Raw genomic sequence first — 23,448 nt, 5'->3', positions numbered from 1 at the left:
CGAAACGTTTTGTGTTGCATCCTTGTCACATTTGTGAACTACATTACTACATACCAAATTTCAAGTCTTTAGCTTATACCATTCCCGAGATATTGTTAAATTACACCGAAAACCGCCAAAAAGCGGTAAAATGCCGCGCCGCCAACCGTTGCACCGGTCTTAACCAAAAGTTTCGTGTCGCATCCTTGTCACACTTGACAGCTACATACCAAATTTCAAGTCTCTAGCTCTTACCGTTCTCGAGATATTTTGTTAACAGACAGACAGACAGACACGCAGACACACACACGGACCAATGGCTGAAACTTTGGATTTATGCTCTAGGGACCTCAAAACGTATTTGACATTAAAAACTGACCATCGAAAATTTGACCCGATTACATTACTTTCCTTCCTATAGGATAAGGAAAGTAAAAAACCAAGTTCCATTGTGTTTGGTGACGTGGGTTTCAGCCTCCATTCGATGACAAGCTACCCACCTCTTCACATTAACCTCACCCAGCCTGAGAGAGACCGGGAAATGATATATGATAATATGATTTAAATCAGATTACACCTGATGGAGAAGAAAGATCCGCCACGATGTTCATCGTGTATGGTTCCCTTAACCGTGTAATAATAATAATAATAATAATAATAATAATAATAATAATAATAATAATAATAGATTTATTGCTTGCTTTCTTTTTACAACAATCTTTTCAAGTTCCACTAAGTACATGTAGGCGTATCATGCCTACCCCTCTCTCTCTCTCTCTCTCTCTCTCTCTCTCTCTCTCTCTCTCTCTCTTCCTATCCTTTTCTACCCCTCCCCCCCCTATCTCTCTTCCTCCCCCTATATCTCTTTCTCGTTATGTTTTTCCTACTCACATTTCAAACATGTGTAGGTATTATGTCTCCTCTCTCTCTATCTCTCTCTCTTACCTATGCATATGCATTATGCACATTTCACACTCCCTATCTCTTTCTCCTATCCGTCTTTCTTCCCTCTTTTTCTTTCTCTCTCCCACTCCTGTCTCTCTCTCTCTCTCTCCCTCTCTCTCTTGAAAATTGCGAAGAGGATCTCCGCTTTACCACAGATAAATTGATTTATGATCTTAGATTTCGTGGAAAATTAAAACAGAAACAATTTATATAGGAAAAGTTGCTACTTCTCGTAAGTATCCATTTCTATATATAACTTAAGTAAAAAGTATTTACAAAGGATGTCAAAATTAAATAAATTAATTAATAATGACTTATCTGTTCAGATTATTTAGTTCCCCCACGAGCAGAAATCAGAAATCGAGATTTCCAATGAAAATTTTGAAAGCCTGCGTTAGTTAGCTTGGCGCGCCTGCCTTGTAAGCGCTAGGCCTCGGTTTCGATTCCCACCCTTGCGGACTTTATACTAAACAAATAAGGATCGTCCTTGGAAAGACCGGCTTTCCCCTATTCTGCCCTCCTTCTCTGTCGTATTGGCAACACTGTTTTTATGTAACAACAACATTGTGAGGTTAGGTTTTGAAATGTCATCATATTTGTACACGCTAGCTGAAGCTGCTGAAAGTTAAATAAAATGTCTCGAAGTGAAGTGTTACTAATTTCATCCGTGTTTTCCTTTGCAATCCTTCATGAATAGGACCTCGAATACGACATTCCCTCTTCGATTTTGGGACGATAAAAGCTCCGTTCTTACATTAGGTAGGTACGTGCAACGTGTCCATACCTATACTGATGGAACCTACGTTGAAAGGGTTGCCAGCGGGGATAGTATGTTGAATGCGCAAGTTCCCAATCAATCCCTGAAATTAGGCTGTTAGGCAACTTTGGGAGTGGTAAGAAATTGCGGATGGGTGACCGGACCAAGTGGCCTGGGCAATCGAGTGACATTTTTTTACCAGCTTGATAACCATGGGTATTGGTAAGAATAATCCCTATGTCACTCCGACCCTGGTGAGGATCTTTTGCGAGCTCGATGACCAACGCCATAACCAGCACTAGAACATTTATAACCAGACAATGGCTCGGTTGCAAATGGGTAAAAATTATAAATAAATGGTCGACTCCTATGTAAAAAGTTGGGAAAATCCAAATCCGAGGTCAAACCTCCGAAAAAAATAACTGTAAAAAGTTGAAAATTCAATTTTCATTTTCCGTTCCAATGAAAGAGTTCAAAGTGTGTTGACGTCAGACTTTACGCAGTTGTTTTTTTCGTCCGCTAGGTAGCGCCAGTATACAAGCACGCTTGCGGAGGAGCAGAGAGAACTGCGCAGAAACGTATGCGCACAAACACATTAATGCGTTGCCTGCGAGGGAGCTTTGCTCGGGACATTTGATGTGACGTCATCGAAGAAACGTATGCGCACAAACACATTAATGTGTTGCCTGCGAGGGAGCTTTGCTCGGGACATTTGATGTGACGTCATCGTGTACGGAAGCGAATGTCTGACGTCAATGTTCACGATTTACCGGTATTTTTTAAATCGATTTATCTCGGGATCTAGAAGTCGTAGAAGAAAAAGAAAAATTCCGTTGGTCCTCATTTTTCCTGCTCTATGACTTTGAAACATCACCCAAGTAAGCGCAACGATCTATTTCTCACCCAACACAGCTAATGGGAGACCCTATATACAAAAAAGCATACTTTATTACTTCAACTAGGTATAGGGACCCTATAGTATAGACAATACTAGTAGCTAGGAGGCTTATAGGACAAGAGAGAGTATTTAATTCATCACATGAGAGTGAGAGAGAGAGAGAGAGAAACAGAAAGTGTATGAGTGTGAGAGAGAGAGACAAACATAAAGTGTATGAGAGAGGGAGAGGGTGAGAGAGAAAGAGTGAGAGGGAGAGATAATAGAGGAGGGAAATACAAAAACACTCGAAACACATACATAATCGCCGCTTTATGAAAGAGAGAGAGAGAGAAACAAAAAGTGTATGAGAGAGAGAGAGACATAATAATTTCGGTGAGTATTAGTAAATCAAGCTTTGGTAGTAGGTTCACTATTTTAATTAATAATAGTTCCCAGTGTAAGTTCATGCTTCTTTTGTTAATAAGAGAGAGAGAGAGAGAGAGAGAGAGAGAGAGAGAGAGAGAGAGAGAGGATAAGAGAGAGAGAAATACAAAAACACTCGAAAATGTTGCCCATACATAATCGCCGCTTTGTGAAAGAGAGAGAGAGAGAGAGAGAGAGAGAAATGAATGAGAGACAATCAAAGGGGGAAGAGAGAGAAAGAGGGAGAAGGGGAGAAAGAAATGGTAGAGGGGAGAGAGAGAGAGGGATACAGAAGAAAGGAAGAGAGACATGGAATCATGGAATGAAGGAAGGAGCGTACAGAGAGAGAGAGAGAGAGAGAGACACTGGGGAAGAGAGAGATGGGAAGAAAAGGGAAAGGAGAGAGAAAGATAGGGGAAAGGGAGAGGTAGGTTTGACATTTCGGCTTTCAAATTCATATTTCAGTCCAATGGTCCTCCCTCTTCCCTCCCGCCCCGCCCCCTTTTTTGCTTCGAGGCCAATATAAGCCCCGTCCCCCCTTCCACCCCGCCTAGCCATAATATTAGTCCCGCGCCCCTCCCATTTAATTGTATATCGTCCCCCCTATCCCCCACCAATATAAGCCGTCCTCCCTATCAATATTAGCCCCCCTCCCTCCACCGACGGATTTGTATACTTCAACAATAGAGTATGGGAGAGACTTTCCACTCATTGAAAGTTCAACAACAAAAAAAGTGCCTACAATACTACAATACAATACTACAATATATTATTACAATACTACAATATATTACTAATAGGTATGTAGCTAATCAGTAATGTCTGGTAGACGGTAGCTAATGGGGCAACTTTTTCTGACATTTGCAAATTAGGTAGCCAGTCTTGTAGCCCTTTGTTTCCCGCCCAGGGCGGACTAGAAATTAGGTAACTGACCTGCAAACTTGCAATGTGCAACGGAAGAAGCCAACAGTAGGTATACCTACAAAAACATGACTTAATATCATTGCGCTTACTTGGGTGATGTTTCAAAGTCATAGAGCAGGAAAAATGAGGACCAACGGAATTTTTCTTTTTCTTCTAATACGACTTCTAGATACCGAGATAAATCGATTTAAAAAATACCAGTAAATCGTGAACTTTGACGTCACGGCATACGCTCCCGTAGGCGAAGACGTCACATCAAATGTCCCGAGCAAAGCTCCCTCGCTGGCAACGCATTAATGTGTTTGTGCGCATACGTTTCTGCGCAGTTCTTTCAGCTCCTCCGCTGGCGCGCTTGCCTAGTGGCGCTACCTAACGGACGAAAAAACAACTGCGTATAGTCTGACGTCACACGTATTTGAACTTTTTCATTAGAACGGCAATTAAAAATTGAATTTTCGACCTATCAGAGTTACTTTTTCGGAGTTTTGACCTCAGATTTGGATTTTTCACAACTTTTTACGTAGGTAGGAATCGATTTTTTATTAATAATATTTTCCCATTTGCAACTCCTCCATTATTGGAGATGAAAACAGCAACCACACTCAACATTGTTTAGCCCAGTGATCTATGGGGAAACAAGTCCTCTGCTTTAAGAGCACCCCTATTTTTTTTTTATTTTTTTCTTTCCTTCATATTAAGCATAGTCTCTTGAACAATCAATTCCCTATTCAGGTTCTATTCTATTCTTTTTTTGTAATCCCCGTTTTTTTGTAATCTCTCTCTCCCCTTTCTCCTCTTCTTCTTTGTTTTCTTCTTCTTCCTTCTCTTGTTCTTTGTATTTCTTCTTCTTCATTTTATTTTTGTTTGTATCTTCCTTTTTCCACCTCTATAGATCTTTCCTTTTCCTTCTCTTCTCCTTCTCCTTCTTTTTCCTTCTTCCTCCTTCTTATTATTCTTCATTTTATTTTTCCTTGTTTGTACCTACCGCTCTTTCTCCACCTCTGAATGTTTCTTTTTCCTTCTCGTCTCTTCTTTTTCTTCCTCTCCATCTTCCTTTTCTCATCTCTCTCTCTCTCTCTCCCTCGTCTTTTGAATACGGCTCGCTTGTTAAGTCGGACCATCAAGTAGCCAACACAAACACACAGGTACCTCCTCCTGAACCCGTTCCTGTTGTGTCAACTCCTCATCATAGTAGTCAGGAAAAATCATTTTGTGCATTACAATCATTGAACACTAATAGTAGTAATAGTCATTCATCTCAAATAGTTTTGTTACCTACAGCTCAAGTTTACATTTTGAATAGTAGTGGCGTCGCGCATTCAGCTCGTGTTATTCTTGATAGCGCTAGTTCTTGTAACTTGATCACTTCTTCTTGTTGTAGGAAACTTGGTCTTCCCTTGCACAAGGTATTCGCCTCAGTCAAAGGCATTGGAGATTCTAGCAGCCATGTAAAGGGTCAGACTAGTTTCACATTCACATCTAGATTCGACACGTCCATCAAGTACCAGGCAAACGCTTTAGTTGTAGACATGATAACAGGTACTCTTCCTTCGACTTGTGTTCCTGTAGAAAGTTTACATCATCTCCGCCATCTTCCCTGGGCAGATCCAGAGTTTCATAATAATAATAATAATAATAATAATAGACTCTTGAGTGGAAGGTAACCACTAGGCGAGGTTAACGCCGGAGGCGTTTTCTACCACCTAACCCTTAGAGCTCCATTATTATGTGGTCAAAATCTCAAATAAATGAGGATAAAATTCCATGCCTCGGCTGGGATCGAACCCACGCCCTCCTGTTTACCAGGCGAGCGTCTTGACCACTACGCTACCGAGGCAGGTCTTTTTCATACAGGGTGAACCATTATACAAAGGACAATCCTTGACTTTTTCAATCCAATTGAACGACGGACGTGAGTTCTCATTTTTTACTCGACGAATTTGCATTCAGCCAATTTGCTTCATCATAACATATAAGTCTCGAACGGATGAACCGATTTTGATATTCTTCTTTCACTTTAGGTAACTTTGCAAACATAATACCTATGTAGGTACATAAAAAAAAAATCAATAGTAAAATTTTATTTAGGTAATTTAGAACCTGATCGAGCCAATCAAGATTACCTATTTAAAATCATAATAATGCTGATGTGCAAGACTTTTTTGTGATAAATATTAGTTTTGGTGATAAATATTAGGTAGTGTATCATAATCATAAAAGAAATTACCAAGAAATCATAAAAGAAAAAGAAATTTCAGTGGATATCAACTACCCTGTATTCCATTATTTTTAATCATTATTTTGAACTCCCCTGTATGGAAAATAACCGAAAGCTACATTGTGCGACAGAGACAGCTTGACGTTCCGATGACAAACTTTTAACAATGCTAATGTACTCGTACTCTTCCACCCAACCTCTCTCTCTCTCTCTATCTCTCTCTCTCTCTATTCTTTCTCTTTTCTCTCTCTTTCTCTCTCTCTATTCTTTCTCTTTTCATCCTTTGACTTTTCCATCTCCTTCTCCTCCTTTCTTTTTCGTCTTCTTTAGAGGGCTTTTTCTTTCTTATCCTTCTTCTTCTTCCCATCCTTCTCCTTTTTACTTTTTTCTCATAGTTTTAGTTCCTTTTTCTTTTTCTTCTTTTTCTTCCTCTCCTCCTCCTACTTCTTCTTTTTCTTCTTCTTCCTCTTCTTCTTCTTCTCCTCCTTCTTCTTCTCTTCCTGATTCCTACTCTCAAATCTCTCCCCCCCACCCTCTCTCTCTCTCTCTCTCTCTCTCTCTCTCTCTCTATTCTTTCTCTTTTCTCTCTCTTTCTCTCTCTCTATTTTTTCTCTTTTCATCCTTTGACTTTTCCATCTCCTTCTCCTCTTTTCTTTTTCGTCTTCTTTAGAGGGCTTTTTCTTTCTTATCCTTCTTCTTCTTCTTCTTCCCCTCCTTCTCCTTTTTACTTTTTTCTCATAGTTTTAGTTCCTTTTTCTTCTTCTTCTTCTTCTTCTTCTTCTTCTTCTTCTTCCTCTTTTTCTTCCTCTCCTCCTCCTTCTTCTTTTTCTTCTTCTTCCTCTTCTTCTTCTCCTCCTTCTCCTTCTTCTCTTCCTGATTCCTACTCTCAAATTTCACCATTCTTTGTCTCATGTTCTTTCGTTTCTTTACGTCACTTTTCCAAAGTTTTCCGAACTCTGAAAAGGCGAGGAAGCTCTTAGGTAGGTATATAGCTATATACCTTCTTGAAAAGTTTGTTTAGGCTTTCGACCCAAAGACAGTTTTTGTTTTAAAAACTTGAATAACCGATAATAATAATAAATTATTATTCGAGCAACCTCCGTGACCGAGTGGGTATCACTCTAGGCTTGCACGCCGGAAGTCCCGGGTTCGATTCCGTGGATGGTTGAAGTTTTTTCGGCTCTGTGCTTGGAGTTCGGGGTGCATTCAGCCTCTTGAGGACATTATAGCCTCTTGAGCAGCTATTATTATTAATATTATTAACTATTTTATCTGACTTCTTTTTCTTCTCCATCTTTGCTGCTTTTTTGGCTTCTTATACTTCTTCACTTTGTCCGCCTCCTCCTCCTCCTCCTCCTTCTTCTCCTTGTTATCTTCCTCCCCTACTATTTTCCTCTCTCCTTCCGCTTGAATTGAATTCTTCTTCTTTGCTTATTTTTTTACCTCTTCACTTTGTCCTCCTCCTCCTTCTTCTCCTTGTTATCTTCCTCCCCTACTATTTTCCTCTCTCCTTCCGCTTGAATTGAATTCTTCTTCTTTGCTTATTTTTTTACTTCTTCACTTTGTCCGCCTCCGCCTCCTCCTCCTTCTTCTCCTTGTTATCTTCCTCCCCTACCATTTTCCCCTCCCCTGCCACTTTCTGACCCGATTAATATTTTTTCTCATCGATAGCAGATTTTTCCTTTTTTTTCGATAGCAGAAAATTCAAACAGCCAGAAACTAACGAATTAAGGTCGTTTCAAGAGAGTTCGGGTCATCCCTTGAGGTAGGAGAGAGAGGAAGAGAAGAGAGAAAGAAGAAGGAGGAGAAGGAGGGGAAAGACTAGAGAGAGAAAAAAAGTAATAATAATAATATAATGTAATAGGGTGTTGCCATTATGCAATATTTTGTCAATTGCCTGTATTGTATTCACTTTAAATAAATAAATTACAATTACAATTATAATAATAGTGCTTATTTATACTGCTCGCATAGGACTGAAAAGTCCCTTTACTCCAGCAGTAGGCTACTACTATTGTTGTGGTCAAATTCTCAAATTATATTGAGGATAAAATTCGATACCTCGGCTGGGATTGAACCACGCCCTCCTGTTTATCAGGCGAGCGCCTTGACCACTACACCACCGAAGTAGGACCGCCACCACCACTACAAAGTAGGAGAGAAAAAGGAAGAGAAGGAGAAGAGAGAAAGGAGGAGAAAGAAAATTGGGGGAAGGACGAGACAGAGAGAGAGAGGGAGAGAGAAAAGAAGTTGAAGATGGAGTAGAGTAGAAAAGGGAAGCAGTATAAAAAGTAGGATAAAACGGGAACGGATGGGAAAGAGGAGGGGGAGGAGGAGTATCCTGGAGTTCTTATGTCAAAGATGTAAGGAAAAAGGTATTTTACTCACTTCACACATTGAGTAAATTCAGGAAGGTCTTCCCCACTGTACTCAAGAAAAGGTTGGTTGAATCACTGATTTTTCCAATCTTTGACTACTGTGATGTTGTGTACTGTGGTGGTATCAGTGCTGAACTTGAACGCTCACTTCAAGTAGCACAAAATGCATGTGTCCGATATGTCTTCAACCTCACCAGATATGATCATGTATCCCATTACTATAATGATCTTAACTGGATGGATTTGAAATCCAGAGGAAATCTGCACATGCTTCTTTTCCTATTCAAAATAATTAATCTGCAGTGTCCAAACTATATATTTGAGTCCATTGAATTCCTCTCTGATATAAATCAGTATAGCACCAGATCTATCTCCACCAAAATATTGAAATTGCCATTACATCGAACTGCAGCAGGTGAGCAATCATTCCATGTCACGGTTTCTAGACTGTGGAATGCACTCCCTGTCTCTGCCAGAAACTCCACTACATTTGGTAGCTTCAAATCAATGGCAGTGGAATACATAAAATGAATGTCGGGTATCTAAGCATTTAGATCCTCGACAAAACCTGTGGTTGGGTGGAAGATCTCCTTTTGGAGAATCCTGCCACATTATATAAAGCCAATAAAAAAAAAGTATAGAAGTACCTAGTTTGGAGGAGAGAGGAAAAGAAAAGAAGCAGTTCTATGGGTAGAATATGAGGAAGGACGAAGGAGAAGAAGGAGAGGAAAAATGAGGGAGAGGATCAGAAAGAGGAGAAGATGGAAAAGGAGAAGAAAGATTAGGAGAAGGAATGAGAAGCGAAAGAACAGGAGGAGAAAAATGAGGAGAAGGAGGAGCTAAGGGAGACTCGAAATTTTTACAATATGTCCCGGGTGAATTCCGATAATAAGAAAAATGAAGAAGAAGAATATTAATAGATGAAGGATGAAAAAGGGAGAAAATGAGAGAACGGATATTAAATAGGAAAAAGAATAAGAAGAAGCAGAAAAAGAACAAGAAGAAGAAGCAGAATAAGAAGCAGAACAAGAAGAAGAAGAAGAAGCAGAATAAGAAGAAGAACAAGAAGAAGAAGAAGCAGAATAATAAGAAGAAGAAGAACAAGAAGAAGAAGAAGCAGAACAAGAAGAAGAAAGATGGAGAGAATAGAAAACGAGGAAAGAACTATTAGAAAGAGGCTGAAAAAGAAGGAGAGAATTAATACATAGCAAGAAGAAGAAAAAGAAGATCAAGCAAGAAGAAGAGGAGGAGGAGAAAGATTCATCGAAGGGAACAGATGAATGTTATGGAAAAGAGGGAGTGAGAAAAAAAATATAGAAGGGAGGTAGGCAGAGAATGAGTGAAAAGAGGAATTTAATGAGAGGAAAGAAGGAGATTTTAAAAAAAGGTCTGATAGCTATAGGTACATATTAAATACAGGAAACACTAGGTCTGATACTCAGATATTATGTAGGTAGGTACCTATTTATGCATACTTAATACAGGAAACAGTGGAAGTCAAAGGAAAGGTATCTGTACCTACTTATGTAGGCTAAGTACCGAGAAGTTTTAGAGCAATGCTTAGCACTTTGCATACTTACCTAGAATTACCAGGCGTTCATAGAAATCTGTATTTTCCATTTTTTGGAAAGTTGGCTCTGTAGGCAAACAGCGCCGAAGATGGAACAGTGAATGTACCAGTTTCTTATGGATCACCGAAGTTAAGCAGCGTCGGGCATGGTTGGTATCTGGGCAATCGCGTCCTGTTGGCTTTTCCTAACCCCACTCAGGCTGGGTGAGGTTAGCGTGAGTTGGCGGGAAGCTTGTCGCCAAATGCAGAGTAAAACCCCCGTCACTGAAAACCTCCTTGGCAGTTTTTGCAGTGACTTTCAACCAATCATTTTTCGAATACCCCTATTCTTCCATCAACAACCACACCACTAGGAGGAAACACTAGGTCTGATACTCAGATATTATGTAGGTACCTATTTATATATAGGTACCTAATACAGGAAACAGTGGAAGTCAAAGGAAAGGTATGTACCTACTTATGTAGACTAAATACCGAGAAGTAGAGCAGTGCTTACCACTTTGCATACTTACCTAGAACTACCAGGCGTTCATAGAAATCTGTATTTTCCATTTTTTGGAAAGTTGGCTGTAGGCAAGCAGCGCCGGAGATGGAACACTGAATGTACCAGTTCCTAATGGATCACCGAAGTTAAGCAACGTTGTGCTTAGATATTATTCCAACTTGGTTAAAAAAAAAAATAATAAAAATAAAAATAATAATAATAATAATAATAATGAATAATAATAATAAAATAAAAATTCATTATTTCTCCCATGGCCTCAGGTAATAGCCATGTGGTTCTCTCTCTTCCTCTTTCTCTCTCTCTCCCTCTCTTCCTTTTTGTAATTCTCTCTCTCTTCCTTTTTGTCATTCTCTCTCTCTCTCTTTCTCTCTCTCTCTCCTTCTTCCTCTCTTTCTACTTCTTTCTCTCTCCGTTTTTCTCTCTCTCTCTCTTCCTCTTTCTCTTGCTCTCTCTCTCTCTCTCTTCCTTTTTGTCATTCTCTCTCTCTCTCTTTCTCTCTCTCTCTCCTTCTTCCTCTCTTTCTACTTCTTTCTCTCTCCGTTTTTCTCTCTCTCTCTCTCTTCCTCTTTCTCTTGCTCTCTCTCTCTCTCTCTCTTCCTTTTTGTCATTCTCTCTCTCTCTTCCTTTTTGTCATTCTCTCTCTCTCTCTCCTTCTTCCTCTCTTTCTACTTCTTTCTCTCTCCGTTTTCCTCTCTCTCTCAGTTTCTCTCTCTCCCTCTTCCTCAGTTTCTCTCTTTCAGTTTCTTCTTCATATTTTTCGGCTCTGTTTTGACAGAGGGAACTGAAACTGCCAAGGTCTTATCGTCCCGAAAGCGAAGCGAGAAGTAAGACAGGATAGGAGAAAGCCAACCGTTCCAAGAACGAACATTATCCGTTCAGGATAAAATCCGCCCCGTGCGGGAATCGGACCCGCAACCTTGCGCTTACAAGGCAGACACACTACCAATAAAGCTAACTAGACTACCAATAAACCTTTTTTGAACGTACGAGTATGTACCTACTGAAGCGCGGCAGTTCTAGTGGAAATCAGGCTTTACAAATTCAAAGGGCTGTCTCTTACATGCCAGAAAAACCTACCGCTACCTGTACCCCGTATGAATGTAAAAATCTGGTGTGAACATCACACGACTTTCCTTATCCTATTGAATGATGCTTATCGAGTATTATTTTACCCTAACTTCTACCATATCTCTAACCGTTTAATCGATATAGCTGAAAACCGCCAAAAAACGGTCGAAATCCGTCCAAAAGCGGTCAAATCACCGCCAAGCGCAGCACCTATCTCAACAAAACGTTTTCTGTTGCATCCTTGTCACATTTGTGAACTACATAGGTACCAAATTTCAAGTCTCTAGCTCGTACCGTTCCCGATATATTGTTAAATTACACCGAAAACCGCCAAAAAGCGGTAAAATGCCGCCAACCGTTGCACCGATCTTAACCAAAAGTTTCGTGTCTCACTCTTGTCACAAAAGCGGTAAAATGCCGCCAACCAATGCACCGATCTTAACCAAAAGTTTCGTGTCGCATCCTTGTCACATTTGACAGGTACATACCAAATTTCAAGTCTCTAGCTCTTACCGTTCTCGAGATATTTTGTTTTTAGTGCTACGAATACACCTGCAATATAGGACAAATATGGTCATAGGGTTAACTAACGAAGCAACGCGCTTGGTTGCACGGTTAGCGATTTCCGGTGGGGTTGAAGTTTTTTTGGCTCTCTGCTTAGAGTTGGGGGTGCACTCAGCCTCGTGAGGACAATTGAGTAGCTACTTTGATCTACTTTAATTACCTTAAATAAATAATCTTAAATTATGATTATTGAAATATGGAGATTGGTTTGAAAAGAGGCAGTTGGTGATGCTGTGATATCCACAAGAGTTGTGAAAAAGCTCTGCTTTTACTATGTAGATATTAGATTTTATTAGATATTACTGCTTTATTTAGACTGTCAAATTAGGACATGTAGTCCCTTTATCTCAATAGTTTAATATTGCACCACTTTATTCGTACAAAGAATTTAAAATTTGATTGATTTTGATATTTACATTACTGTCCTTCCTATAGGACAAGGAAAGTAAAAAGGCCATGAAACATCATCTATTTCGTATATATTTTATTTATTTATTTACACGCTAAGCAGCAAGGCCATGTAAAAAAAATGGTTTTACCCTGTAGCCATGAGTAACGCCAAGACAGTTTCATGTATCTTAGTTTTACACACTTTGCAAAAAATGTAACAAGTCTGTACAGAAAGATTAGTCATCGAAAACGCCACATAAATACACTCAAGCGCTAAAATTCGGGACAATATCCGTTAAAAAAAAGAGAGAGAGAGTGAGAGAGGGAGAGAGGGAAAGAGAGAGAGAGAGAGAGAGGGAGGGAGAGAGAGAGGTTGGATAGGGGGAACTGTAACAGCGGAGGTCTTATCGTCTCGAAATCGAAGAGAGAAGGAAGACAGGATAGGAGAAAGCCAGCCGTTCTGAGAACGAACCTTCCGTCTAGAATTCTAGATTGTTAAGAATAATGTTCGCACCGGGTAGGCATCGAACCCGCGACGTTAGTTCTATTTTCAACGATTTCAAAATCTCCTTTCAATTTAATTTCAAAATAAAACAATCGAAATTTCCAACGAAAATTTTGAAATAGATATCAGTCCTCAATTTTTTGCATGTGAGTGTGTATTTAATAAAATTTCCACCCATTTCATGTTTGTATTTATTTGGCTGTATTAAAATATTTTACATTCTTCAAATATCTTGTAGCAATTAATAATCACGACAAAAAATTAATAGAAAGTCAAACGTGGGTATGTTTGCCAAAATGAAAGCGTTTTTTGTTTCAAAATGGTGGCTCTTTAAAAAAATTCCATGTTTTTTTTATTCATTTTATTTTAAGAGGTTTGAGAGTAGGAAGAGAGGAGAGAGAGAAAGAGAGAGAGGGGAGAGAGAGAAAGAGAGAAAGGGAGAGAGAGAGAGAGAGAAAGAGAGAGAGAGAGGGAGAGAGACAGAGAAAGAAAGAGAGAGAGGGAGAGAGAGGGAGAGAGAGATAAGAAGTAGTTGGAGGTTGGAGTAGACTAGAAAAAGGAAGCATTAGAAAAAGTAGGATAAAAGGGGGGAAAGAGAAGAAGGAGGAGAAAGAGGAGAAAGGAAGAGAGGAGAGTAGGAAGACAGGATAGGAGAAAGCCAGCTGTTCCAAGAACAAACCTTAGGCAGACGTTCTACCCTCCAAGCTAACTTGGCGAGCGGTATAAATGTTCTATAATTTTATTTATACCCAATGATTGATTTATCTCGGGTTCTAGAAGTCGTAGAAGAAAAAGAAAAGTTCCCTAGTTCCTCATTTTTACTTTCCTTATCCTATAGGAAGGAAAGTAATGTAATCGGGTCAAATTTTCGATGATCAGTTTTTGTGTCAAAACACGTTTTGAGGTCCCTAGAGCCTAAAAAAATCAATAAACTGCTTTAAATTAATAAATAATTTTATTGTCTAAAATAAAAAAAGAATATTGTCTTAAAGAAAAAAAGGTACAACATTGCTTACAGCCCAAGCCGCCTGTATTTTTTTCATTTTTGCACGCTTGTCACGAAGAGTAAGAAGTGCAGCATTAGTCAAGTGTCACTTAAGTATGTTTTACTCACTTCTCGACACTTAGCGGTGCTCGACACTTGTAGCTAGGTACTCGGCTTGTGTTTTAACAATTTTACCAAGTACGAGTAGGTACCTACCTTTCTAAAGTTATGAAATAGGTAGTTACCTATTTCATAACTTTATAACCTAGGATGTCTAATATATAAACATATTTAATAATAACCTACCTTTCTACCTATTAGGTAGGTATAAATCGGAAGTACCTATAATATTGTGATGATTCTAATGACGATAACTTTATTTTTTATTTATTTTTAACTTCCCTGGGTGCAACGGTTGGCGGCATTTTACCGCTTTTTGGCGGTTTTCGGTGTAATTTAACAATATATCGGGAATGGTATGAGCTAGAGACTTAAAATTTGGTATGTAGTTTACAAATGTGACAAGGATGCAACTCAAAAAGTTTGGTTGAGGTAGGTGCTGCGGTTGGGGTATATTGACCGCTTTTTGGCGGTTTTAGACCGTTTTTTGGCGGTTTTCAGCTATACCGACTAAACGGTTAGAGATATTGTAAAAGTTTGGCTATAAGAACCAGAACACCCAAAATAAGCGTCAATCAATAGGATGAGGAAAGTCGTGTGATGTTCAGACCAGATTTTTATAAAGCAATCTGGATCGTTGATGTCTTCTTGAAGACCATCCTCCACTGTTGGTCTATTATTTACTCTTATCTAACTTCTCAACATTTCAGACATTCAAAACTGGAGTATTTAGCATCATAAGCTTCTTACGGGGGATGTTAAGGATGTTCTTACGAGTGTAAGAATGGGATGAATAGGAAGTATTAGAGAGTCTGATAGAGCGATGATAACAGATATTAGATAGATACCTCGCTTCTTCGTTATTTAGGTATTTACTTCGCTATTTAGGTAAATATGTAAGACAGGGATTTCCAGTCTCTTTATTTTTTTAGAGGTTTGATGCATAACCACCTACCTACTTACTTAGTTTCCTATACAAATACAATAATACAAACTGACATACAAGCTTACACAAGACTGCCTCCAGTCTCCAGTGAGGGTGTTTTGGCACTAAAAACTGACCATCGAAATTTTGACCCGATTACATTACTTTCCTTCCTATAGGATAAGGAAAGTAAAAAGGGGGAAATTTGATAGAGGGAACTGTAACAATGCAAGTTTTATCGTCCCGGAAGCGAAAAGAGAAGAGTCCAGGATAGGAGAAAGCCATCCGTTCCGAGAATAAAACTTATCTGTTTAGGATAAAGTTCTCCCGGGACAGGAATCGAACCCGCGACCTAGCGCTGACAAGGCAGACGCGCTACCCTCCAAGCTAACTAAGCTGGCAATCTAGGTTCCGGATTCAGTTTTTGTTTTATGCGTTGCACATTGCATACCTAAAAATAATTACACGGCGATCATACAAAATTGTGTACTATAAAACAGCTCATCTTCTTCTTTTCCATTTCCTAATTTAAATACCTAGGTCGGTAGGGTAAACAAACCCCTATCAAGTAATCTCCTAAAAGAAGAAGAAGAAGAAGAAGAAGAAGAAGAAGAGAAAAAAAAAAAAAAAAAAAAAAAAAAAAAAAAAAAAAAAAAAAAAAAAAAAACTACCTGAACAAAACAAAAACAAACAGCACAATTTATTTCCCACTTTTCAGGAACCTACTTTCTTTTTCCAAGTGATGTTCGATTCCTGCCCGGGGCGGATTTTATCCTGAAGAGGTAAGTTTCGTTCTCGGGACGGCGGCTTTCTCCTATCCTGTCTTCCTTCACTTTCGGGACGATAAGACCCTAGGACTTACAGTTCAATCTATCAAACAAACCTCTTTTTTAAAAAGTAATTTTTCGCCAAGATTCTCAATTAAACTGTACCCTGTACTTCACTGTTCTACCTGTCTATGTCTATTCTACTCACTTAATAACTTATCCACCACTATGCCAACCTAGTTAGCTTAGTTGGTAGTGCGTCTGCCTTGTAAGCGCTAGGCCGCCGGTTCGATTCCCGCCCGGGGCGGATTTTATCCTGATGGGATAATGTTCGTTCTCGGAACGGCTGGCTTTCTCCTATCCGTTTTCCTTCTCTCTTCTTTCGGAAAGAAAAATCTACTCAGGGTATAATTCTATTCTATTCTATTTCAGGAAGAATGGGACCTGAATCCTTCACATTCTAATGACACATTAGGGGATGAACTGGATACGTACAGAATTATAGACTCTTACATACCTAGATACAAATGTTTGGTGTTCATGATCCTCATTATTACAGGTAAGTGGGGGGAAATAGATGATGTTTCATGGCCTTTTTACTTTCCTTGTCCTATAGGAAGGACAGTAGTATTAATTAATTTAATAGTTAAAGTTTATATTTAAACCGTTTTAAGATAGTATTTAAATGAAAGAAAAGTTCAAAATAGGAAATAAATGAAAAAACGAGAAAACGAGAGAGAGAGAGAGGGAGAAAGAGAGACAGACAGAGGGAGAGAAAACGAGAGAGAGAGGGAGGGAGAGAGAGACAGAGGGAGCGAGAAAACGAGAAAGAGAGAGAGGGAGAAAGAGAGACAGACAGAGGGAGAGAAAACGAGAGAGAGAGGGAGGGAGAGAGAGACAGAGGGAGCGAGAAAACGAGAAAGAGAGAGAGAGAGAGAGAGACAAACAAACAAAGGGAGAGAAAGGCAGGCAGACAGACATACAAACAGAGGGGGAGAAGGAGAGAGAGAGAGAGGAAGATAAACTGTTAAAATCCAGGCCGAACTGTCCAAATTTTAACGTGTCGCCCCTTTTTTTTTCAGCAAAATTTTTCTTGGTATTTTTTTACGAAAAAAAAAAAAAAAAAAAAAAAAAAAACAGAAGAAACAGAAGAAACAACAACAGAACTTATTTTGACTTGAATGAACGAGTTGAGAGAGAGAGGGAGAGAGAGAGAGGGAGGGAAGGAGAGAGAGAGAGAGGGAGGGAAGGAGAGAGAGAGAGGGAGGGAAGGAGAGAGAGACAGACAGAGGGGGAGAAAGAGAGAGAGAGAGAGACAGACAGAGGGAGAGAGAAAAGAATGAGAATTGAACTGTAGGGAATAAGAGAGAGAGAGGGGGGGGGAGATAAACTGTTAAAATCCAGGCCGAACTGTCCAAATTTTAACGTGTCGCCCCTTTTTTTCAGCAAAAATTCTCTTGGTCACCCATCCATGTCACTTACCAAGCCCAATGCTGCTTATCTCTGTTGCAGGAATCATCTGTGTACGCAGTATCACCTAGCTCTGATAGCCAGAATGCCATTCTAAGCTAAACTAGGCTCTTAGTCACCCATCCATGTCACTTACCAAACCCAATGTTGCTTAGCTCTGATAGCCAGAATGCCATTCTAAGCTAAACTAGGGTATCTCGTCTTCTTGAAACCTTTTCAACAAAACATGAGTAAGTATTTTACCTAGCTCTGATAGCCAGAATGCCATTCTAAGCTAAACTAGGGTATCTCGTCTTCTTGAAACCTTTTCAACAAAACATGAGTAAGTAGTATTTTAGTCAAAATCAAAATCAAATCATGAATCTTTGTGGTAAAGCAGATAGCTTTTCCACAACTTTGTGGGTATCACAGTATTACAAGTCTTTTATTTACTCAATCGTCATATTTATTATCGCTCGTCTCTTCGACTTGTAATGCCGTCACTGGTCGCTACTCGATTAAAGTAGCTACTCAATTGTCCTCACGAGGCTGAGTGCATCCCGAACTCCAAGCACAGAGCCGAAAAAAACCTCGGCTCCGCCGGGAATCGAACCCGGACCTCCTACGTGCAAGCCTAGTGTGATACCCACTCGGCCACGGAGGTTGCTATAGCACTGGTCGCTACTCGATTAAAGTAGCTACTCAATTGTCCTCACGAGGCTGAGTGCACCCCGAGCTCCAAGCACAGAGCCGAAAAAAAACCTCGGCTCCGCCGGGAATCGAACCCAGACCTCCTGATGCGTGCAAGCCTAGTGTGATACCCACTCGGCCACGGAGGTTGCTAAAGTATTTTAGTCTTCCGAGCAGTAGCTTTATAAAAGCCTGGGGTTCATTGTCCCTGGTACAAAGAAAAAATATCTGTCCATTCTACAAAGAGAAAGGGGAAAGGGGAATATATTTGTCCAAAGAGAAAAGAGGCGTTCAAGCAGAGAATATCCCCTAATTAGAAAAGAAACAACTGATAAGAGATCGTTAGCGAAGAAAGAAAAATTGGAGACTACTGAAATATCAAAAGTTGAAACAAAATCTGCTGACAGGGTGGAACAAAACGAAGTCAAACTGAAAGTTTCTGACGTTTCTGTGTCGCGACCGGGGGGGTGTATGCTCCAAATGATCGAAGTCTAGCGTACAGTAAAGGAGAAAAATAAAGCTTAAGGTGGAGGGGGGCCCCTTGTCCCCCTCCCAAGTAGCTACGACCCTGCAACGAGATACTTTCTTTACCATAGATACTGAAGTTCCATACCTACTTACTCTGGTCCAGTGACGTAGCGTGTATGTATGGCGGCCATACAACTCAAAAGTTCACTCTAATGCCCATAAATATTAATGGCATGTACTGTGATGGGACTTGGTAGAACTGTGCATGAGCCCTACACGTCCTACACTTGAATTTAGACCACGCTACGCCACTGCAGTCTGGTCAGTGTGGTCCCATTATATCTCTCTCTATTCCCCTCTCTCTCTCCCTTTCTCTCTCTCTCTCCCTCCCCCCACACTCTAGCTCTTTCTCTCTCCCTCCTCTTTCTCTCTCTATTGTTATACATTTTCTAAATTTATTATGTACCTAGGTTGCTAGGTGGATAGATTAGTAGGTAGGTAAGAGGTAAGTTTGTTGACATTTGAATCTTCTTTTTTTTTCTCCACCACCGGATAAACAAACATTGTCATCATTGAGGAAAAGCGCCTAGTATGGAACCCAACAAACATTTGGGTCGGTACCTATTAGGTACCTGTGGACGATAGATTAGGTACGTGTGGACGATAAATTGGGTACGTGTGGACGATAGATTGTTTTTTTCCTCCACCACCGGATAAACAAACATTATCATCATTGAGGAAAAGCGCCTAGTATGGAACCCAACAAACATTTGGGTCGGTATCTATTAGGTACCTGTGGACGATAGATTAGGTACGTGTGGACGATAGATTAGGTACGTGTGGACGGTAGATTAGGTACGTGTGGACGATAGATTAGGTACGTGTGGACGGTAGATTAGATACGTGTGGACGATAGATCAGGTACGTGTGGACGATAGATTAGGTACGTGTGGACGGTAGATTAGGTACCTGTGGACGATAGATTAGGTACCTGTGGACGATAGATTAGGTACGTGTGAACGATAGATTAGGTACCTGTGGACGATAGATTAGGTACCTGTGGACGATAGATTAGGTACGTGTGGACGGTAGATACAAGTAGGTAAAAATTGTTCAAAACTGGTTTAACGATCAATTGCATTTTAAATATTTCTAACAATTTGTACCTTCAAGATCAACTACATCAAAAATTCCAATGTTTTTTTCTCTCCTCTCTCTCTCTTTCACACTCTCTCTCTCTCTCTCTCTCTCTCTCTCTCTCTCTCTCTCTCTCTCTTTTAAGTGAAAAATATATATTTTTTTAAAGTACTTAATACATATTTATTTAGGAGAACGTATTTTCTGAACAACGAGGGTAGGTTTTGAAACCTGCAAACTTAAACGCAGTTTAAACACTGTTTGTGGCCTAGGTCATTATCTGTTATCTTTCAGTACCTATCTACATACATCTAATACGGTTCCACTTTGGGCGGTTCTCCCCTATTAACAATTTAATGCAAAGGATATTCTGCTTGGAGTCCATCCATCATAAATTTCCTCTAAAGACATTTTTAGCTATTTTATATCTTAAACCATTAATACTCCAGTAATATAACGGTATCTTCCAAAGTTACTTTTTAACCAGCTTAAGGCGTATTTTGGTCTCGAAATTTCCCCTTCTCTGAAGCTCGTTTCCCCTCTGTTGGAGTAGTACCTAGTAGGTATTAAATCATAGGAGATCCACCATCTTTTTTTTTTTTAGTTTAGTTTGGAAGGTAGCGTGTCTGCCTTGTAAGCGCTAGGTCGCGGGTTTGATTCCCGCCCGAGCGAACAAATAAGGAACAGATACCTATCCTGAACAGATAGGTAAGGCTCGTTCTAGGAACTGTTGTTTAAAATTCCGGCTTCGGCTAGGATTGAACCCGCGTCCTCTTGATAGGCGAGCGTGTTGACCACTACACCACCGAGGTGGGGTGTCACACGGTTAATGCTAAGTGAATCTATCTACCTCTCTCTCTCTTCAAGATAATCTTTCTCTCTCCTTCAGGCTTCGAGCTCTTGTTATTATGTCCCTTCCTTATTTTAATCTCTCTCTCTCTCTCTTTTTCTCTCTCTCTCTCTCTCTCTCTCTCTCTTTCCTCCTGTTCCTCTGGACGTGGTATTATGCAAAGTAAAATGTCAGCACACTAAATTACCATGCTCTGATGGATTTTAATAAGATCCTACGTAATAACAACATTTTTTTTTTTTTTTTGTAAGCTACCTACCGACAATACGTAATATTACTCATGTTATACCTACCTACCTACCTACCTACCTACCTATCTGTGTTGGAAATAAGAAGATTACAATGCTGAAAAATACGAGCATTACAAGGCGAAGAAGAAGGAAAGGAAGAAGGGAAGAGAGCGACATGCGAAGAAAATCTTCCCTTTTTTTACCATTTTTTTGGCGGTCACAATTTAAAGAAAAAAAAAAAAGAGGAAAGAGAAAGGAAAGAAAGAGAAAGAAGAACTTCGGCTACGGAAATATTAACTCTTGCTTGTTAAAAACAAGACATTGTCTTTACAAAGGAAAGTTGAGGTTTGGAGTAGAAGGAGAATAAGAAAGAGGAAGAGGAGGAGGAGGAAGAGAAGGAGAAAAAGGAGGAAGAGGAGGAGATAAAGGCGAGAGAGAGAGAGAGAACAAGAAAAATGTAATGTAATATTTTCTCCTCTTCAGTGAGAATTTCTATGAAATTTTTTCTTCATTCTTTATCCTCTCATTTTCGAGATTCCTTCTCTTTTCTATCCTCATTCGCTATCCCTCAAACAGGCATAGCCTGAAGGTGATCATTGGTTGGGTGGAAGAGCTCACAGTGTGAGAATCCTGCCATTAAACCCTTTGAAAAAAAAATATATACCTACCTATGTATACGTATGTGTATCCATTAGGTACAAAAGGTAACTATAGGGTAACTAACATCTAAAGGTATACAAGAGGTAACTAACATCTAAAGGAAAATTGGTTTTTAAGGAATTTTACGTCACTGGACTCAAATTTAACAGCTAAGGTTTTTACTGACGATGGCTTTACCCTCCATTCGGCGATAAGCTACCCGTCTCCTCACAATAACCTCACCCAGCCTGAGTGAGACCGGGAAAAGCCTGACACGCGATTTCCCAGATGGTCACCCATCCGGATATCAACACGCTCAACGTTGCTTAACTTCAGTGATCCGTTGGGAACTGGTGTATTCAACGTGCTAGAGAGAGAGAGAGTGAGAAAGAGAGAGAGAGAGGGAGAGAGAGAGAGAGTTAAAAAGAGAAAATGAAAGAGAATTATGGGAGGCGAATACAATAGTCCGTCCCTTATACCTTTTTATTACTATTGTAATAATAAAGGAAGGACGGACTAAAAATCAAAAGTTGAAACAAAATCTGCTGACAGGGTGGAACAAAACGAAGTCAAACTGAAAGTTTCCCACCACGGCGCCCGGGGGGGGGGGGGGTGTATGCTCCAAATGATCGAAGTCGAGCGTACAGTAAAGGAGAAAAATAAAGCTTAAGGTGGAGGGGGGCCCCTGTCCCCCTCCCAATAAGTAGCTACGACCTTGCAACGGGTTACTTTCTTTTCCATAGATACTGAAGTTCCATACCTACTTACTCTGGTCCAGTGGCGTAGCGTGTATGTATGGCGGCCATACAACTCAAAAGTTCACTCTAATGCCCATAAATATTAATGGCATGTACTGTGATGGGACTTATTAGAACTGTGCATGAGCCCTACACGTCCTACACTTGAATTTAGACCACGCTACGCCACTGCTCTGGTCAGTGTGGTCCCATTATATCTCTCTCTCTATTCCCCCCTCCCTTTCTCTCCCTCCCCCACTCTAGCTCTTTCTCTCTCCCTCCTCTTTGTCTCTCTCTATTGTTATACATTTTCTAAATTTATTATGTACCTAGGTTGCTAGGTTGATAGATTAGTAGGTAGAGAGTAGCTAGATATAATGTAGGTAGGTAAGAGGTAAGTTTGTTGACATTTGAATCATCTTTTTTTTCCTCCACCACCGGATAAACAAACATTATCATCATTGAGGAAAAGCGCCTAGTATGGAACCCAACAAACATTTGGGTCGGTACCTATTAGGTACCTGTGGACGATAGATTATGTACCTGTGGACGATAGATTAGGTACGTGTGGACGGTAGATTAGGTACGTGTGGACGATAGATTAGGTACGTGTGGAAAAATGAAAGAGAATTATGGGAGAAAAAAGAGGGAGAGAAAAACAGAGAAAGAGAGAGAGATCATCCCAAAATAAGGGCTTTCAACAATTATTATTGCGATCATGTTATTACAGAACGAAATGAAGGCCCTTAGAGAGACATTTATTTTGTAAAAAGAAAAGTCAAAGACATAAAAAAATATGAAGACAAAAAAAAACTAGGTATTAAAAAAAATGTGAGAAATATGGAGAGAAAGAAGAAGGAGGAGGACAATAATAAGGAAAGGGAAGGAGAAGAAAGAAGAAGAGAAACGAAAAAGGAGGAGAAAGAGGAAGGAGGAGGAGAAGAAGAAAAAGAAGAAGAAGAAGAAGGAGATGGAGATGGAGCTCTCTCTCTCTCTCTCTCTCTCTCTCTCTCTCTCTCTCTCTCTCTCTCTCTCTCTCTCTCTCTCTCTCTCTTTTAAGTGAAAAATATATATTTTTTTAAAGTACTTAATACATATTTATTTAGGAGAACGTATTTTCTGAACAACGAGGGTAGGTTTTGAAACCTGCAAACTTAAACGCAGTTTAAACACTGTTTGTGGCCTAGGTCATTATCTGTTATCTTTCAGTACCTAGAATGAGGAGGAGTAGAATTGGGATAAAGAAGAGAATTAGGAGATAAAGGAGAGAAAACGGACAAGAATATGTGTAGGTAGGTAATAAAAGAAAGTAATGTCTCACTTGCCAATTTACTTGTAGTGGATGTGA

The 23,448-nt window shown here is 39.8% G+C and overlaps 1 protein-coding gene across 1 annotated transcript in view; it reads left to right on the top strand.

Moving 5' to 3' along the window:
- The first annotated feature begins 1,893 nt into the window (after positions 1-1,893).
- The window catches only part of LOC113467843 (G protein-coupled receptor 161-like), a 48,743-nt gene continuing 27,188 nt past the window's right edge, over positions 1,894-23,448 (top strand). The window contains exons 1-2 of the mRNA XM_026824285.1: positions 1,894-1,935; positions 16,333-16,459. Coding sequence (XP_026680086.1) covers positions 1,894-1,935; positions 16,333-16,459 — 169 coding nt within the window. The remainder of the gene's footprint in view (positions 1,936-16,332; positions 16,460-23,448) is intronic.

This window comes from Diaphorina citri, unplaced genomic scaffold (genome assembly GCF_000475195.1).
Source record: "Diaphorina citri unplaced genomic scaffold, Diaci psyllid genome assembly version 1.1 scaffold567, whole genome shotgun sequence".
In the NCBI taxonomy this organism is placed as follows: domain Eukaryota; kingdom Metazoa; phylum Arthropoda; class Insecta; order Hemiptera; family Psyllidae; genus Diaphorina; species Diaphorina citri.
Note: the sequence above shows the minus strand (reverse complement) of the source record. Positions and strands in the feature narration are given on the sequence as shown.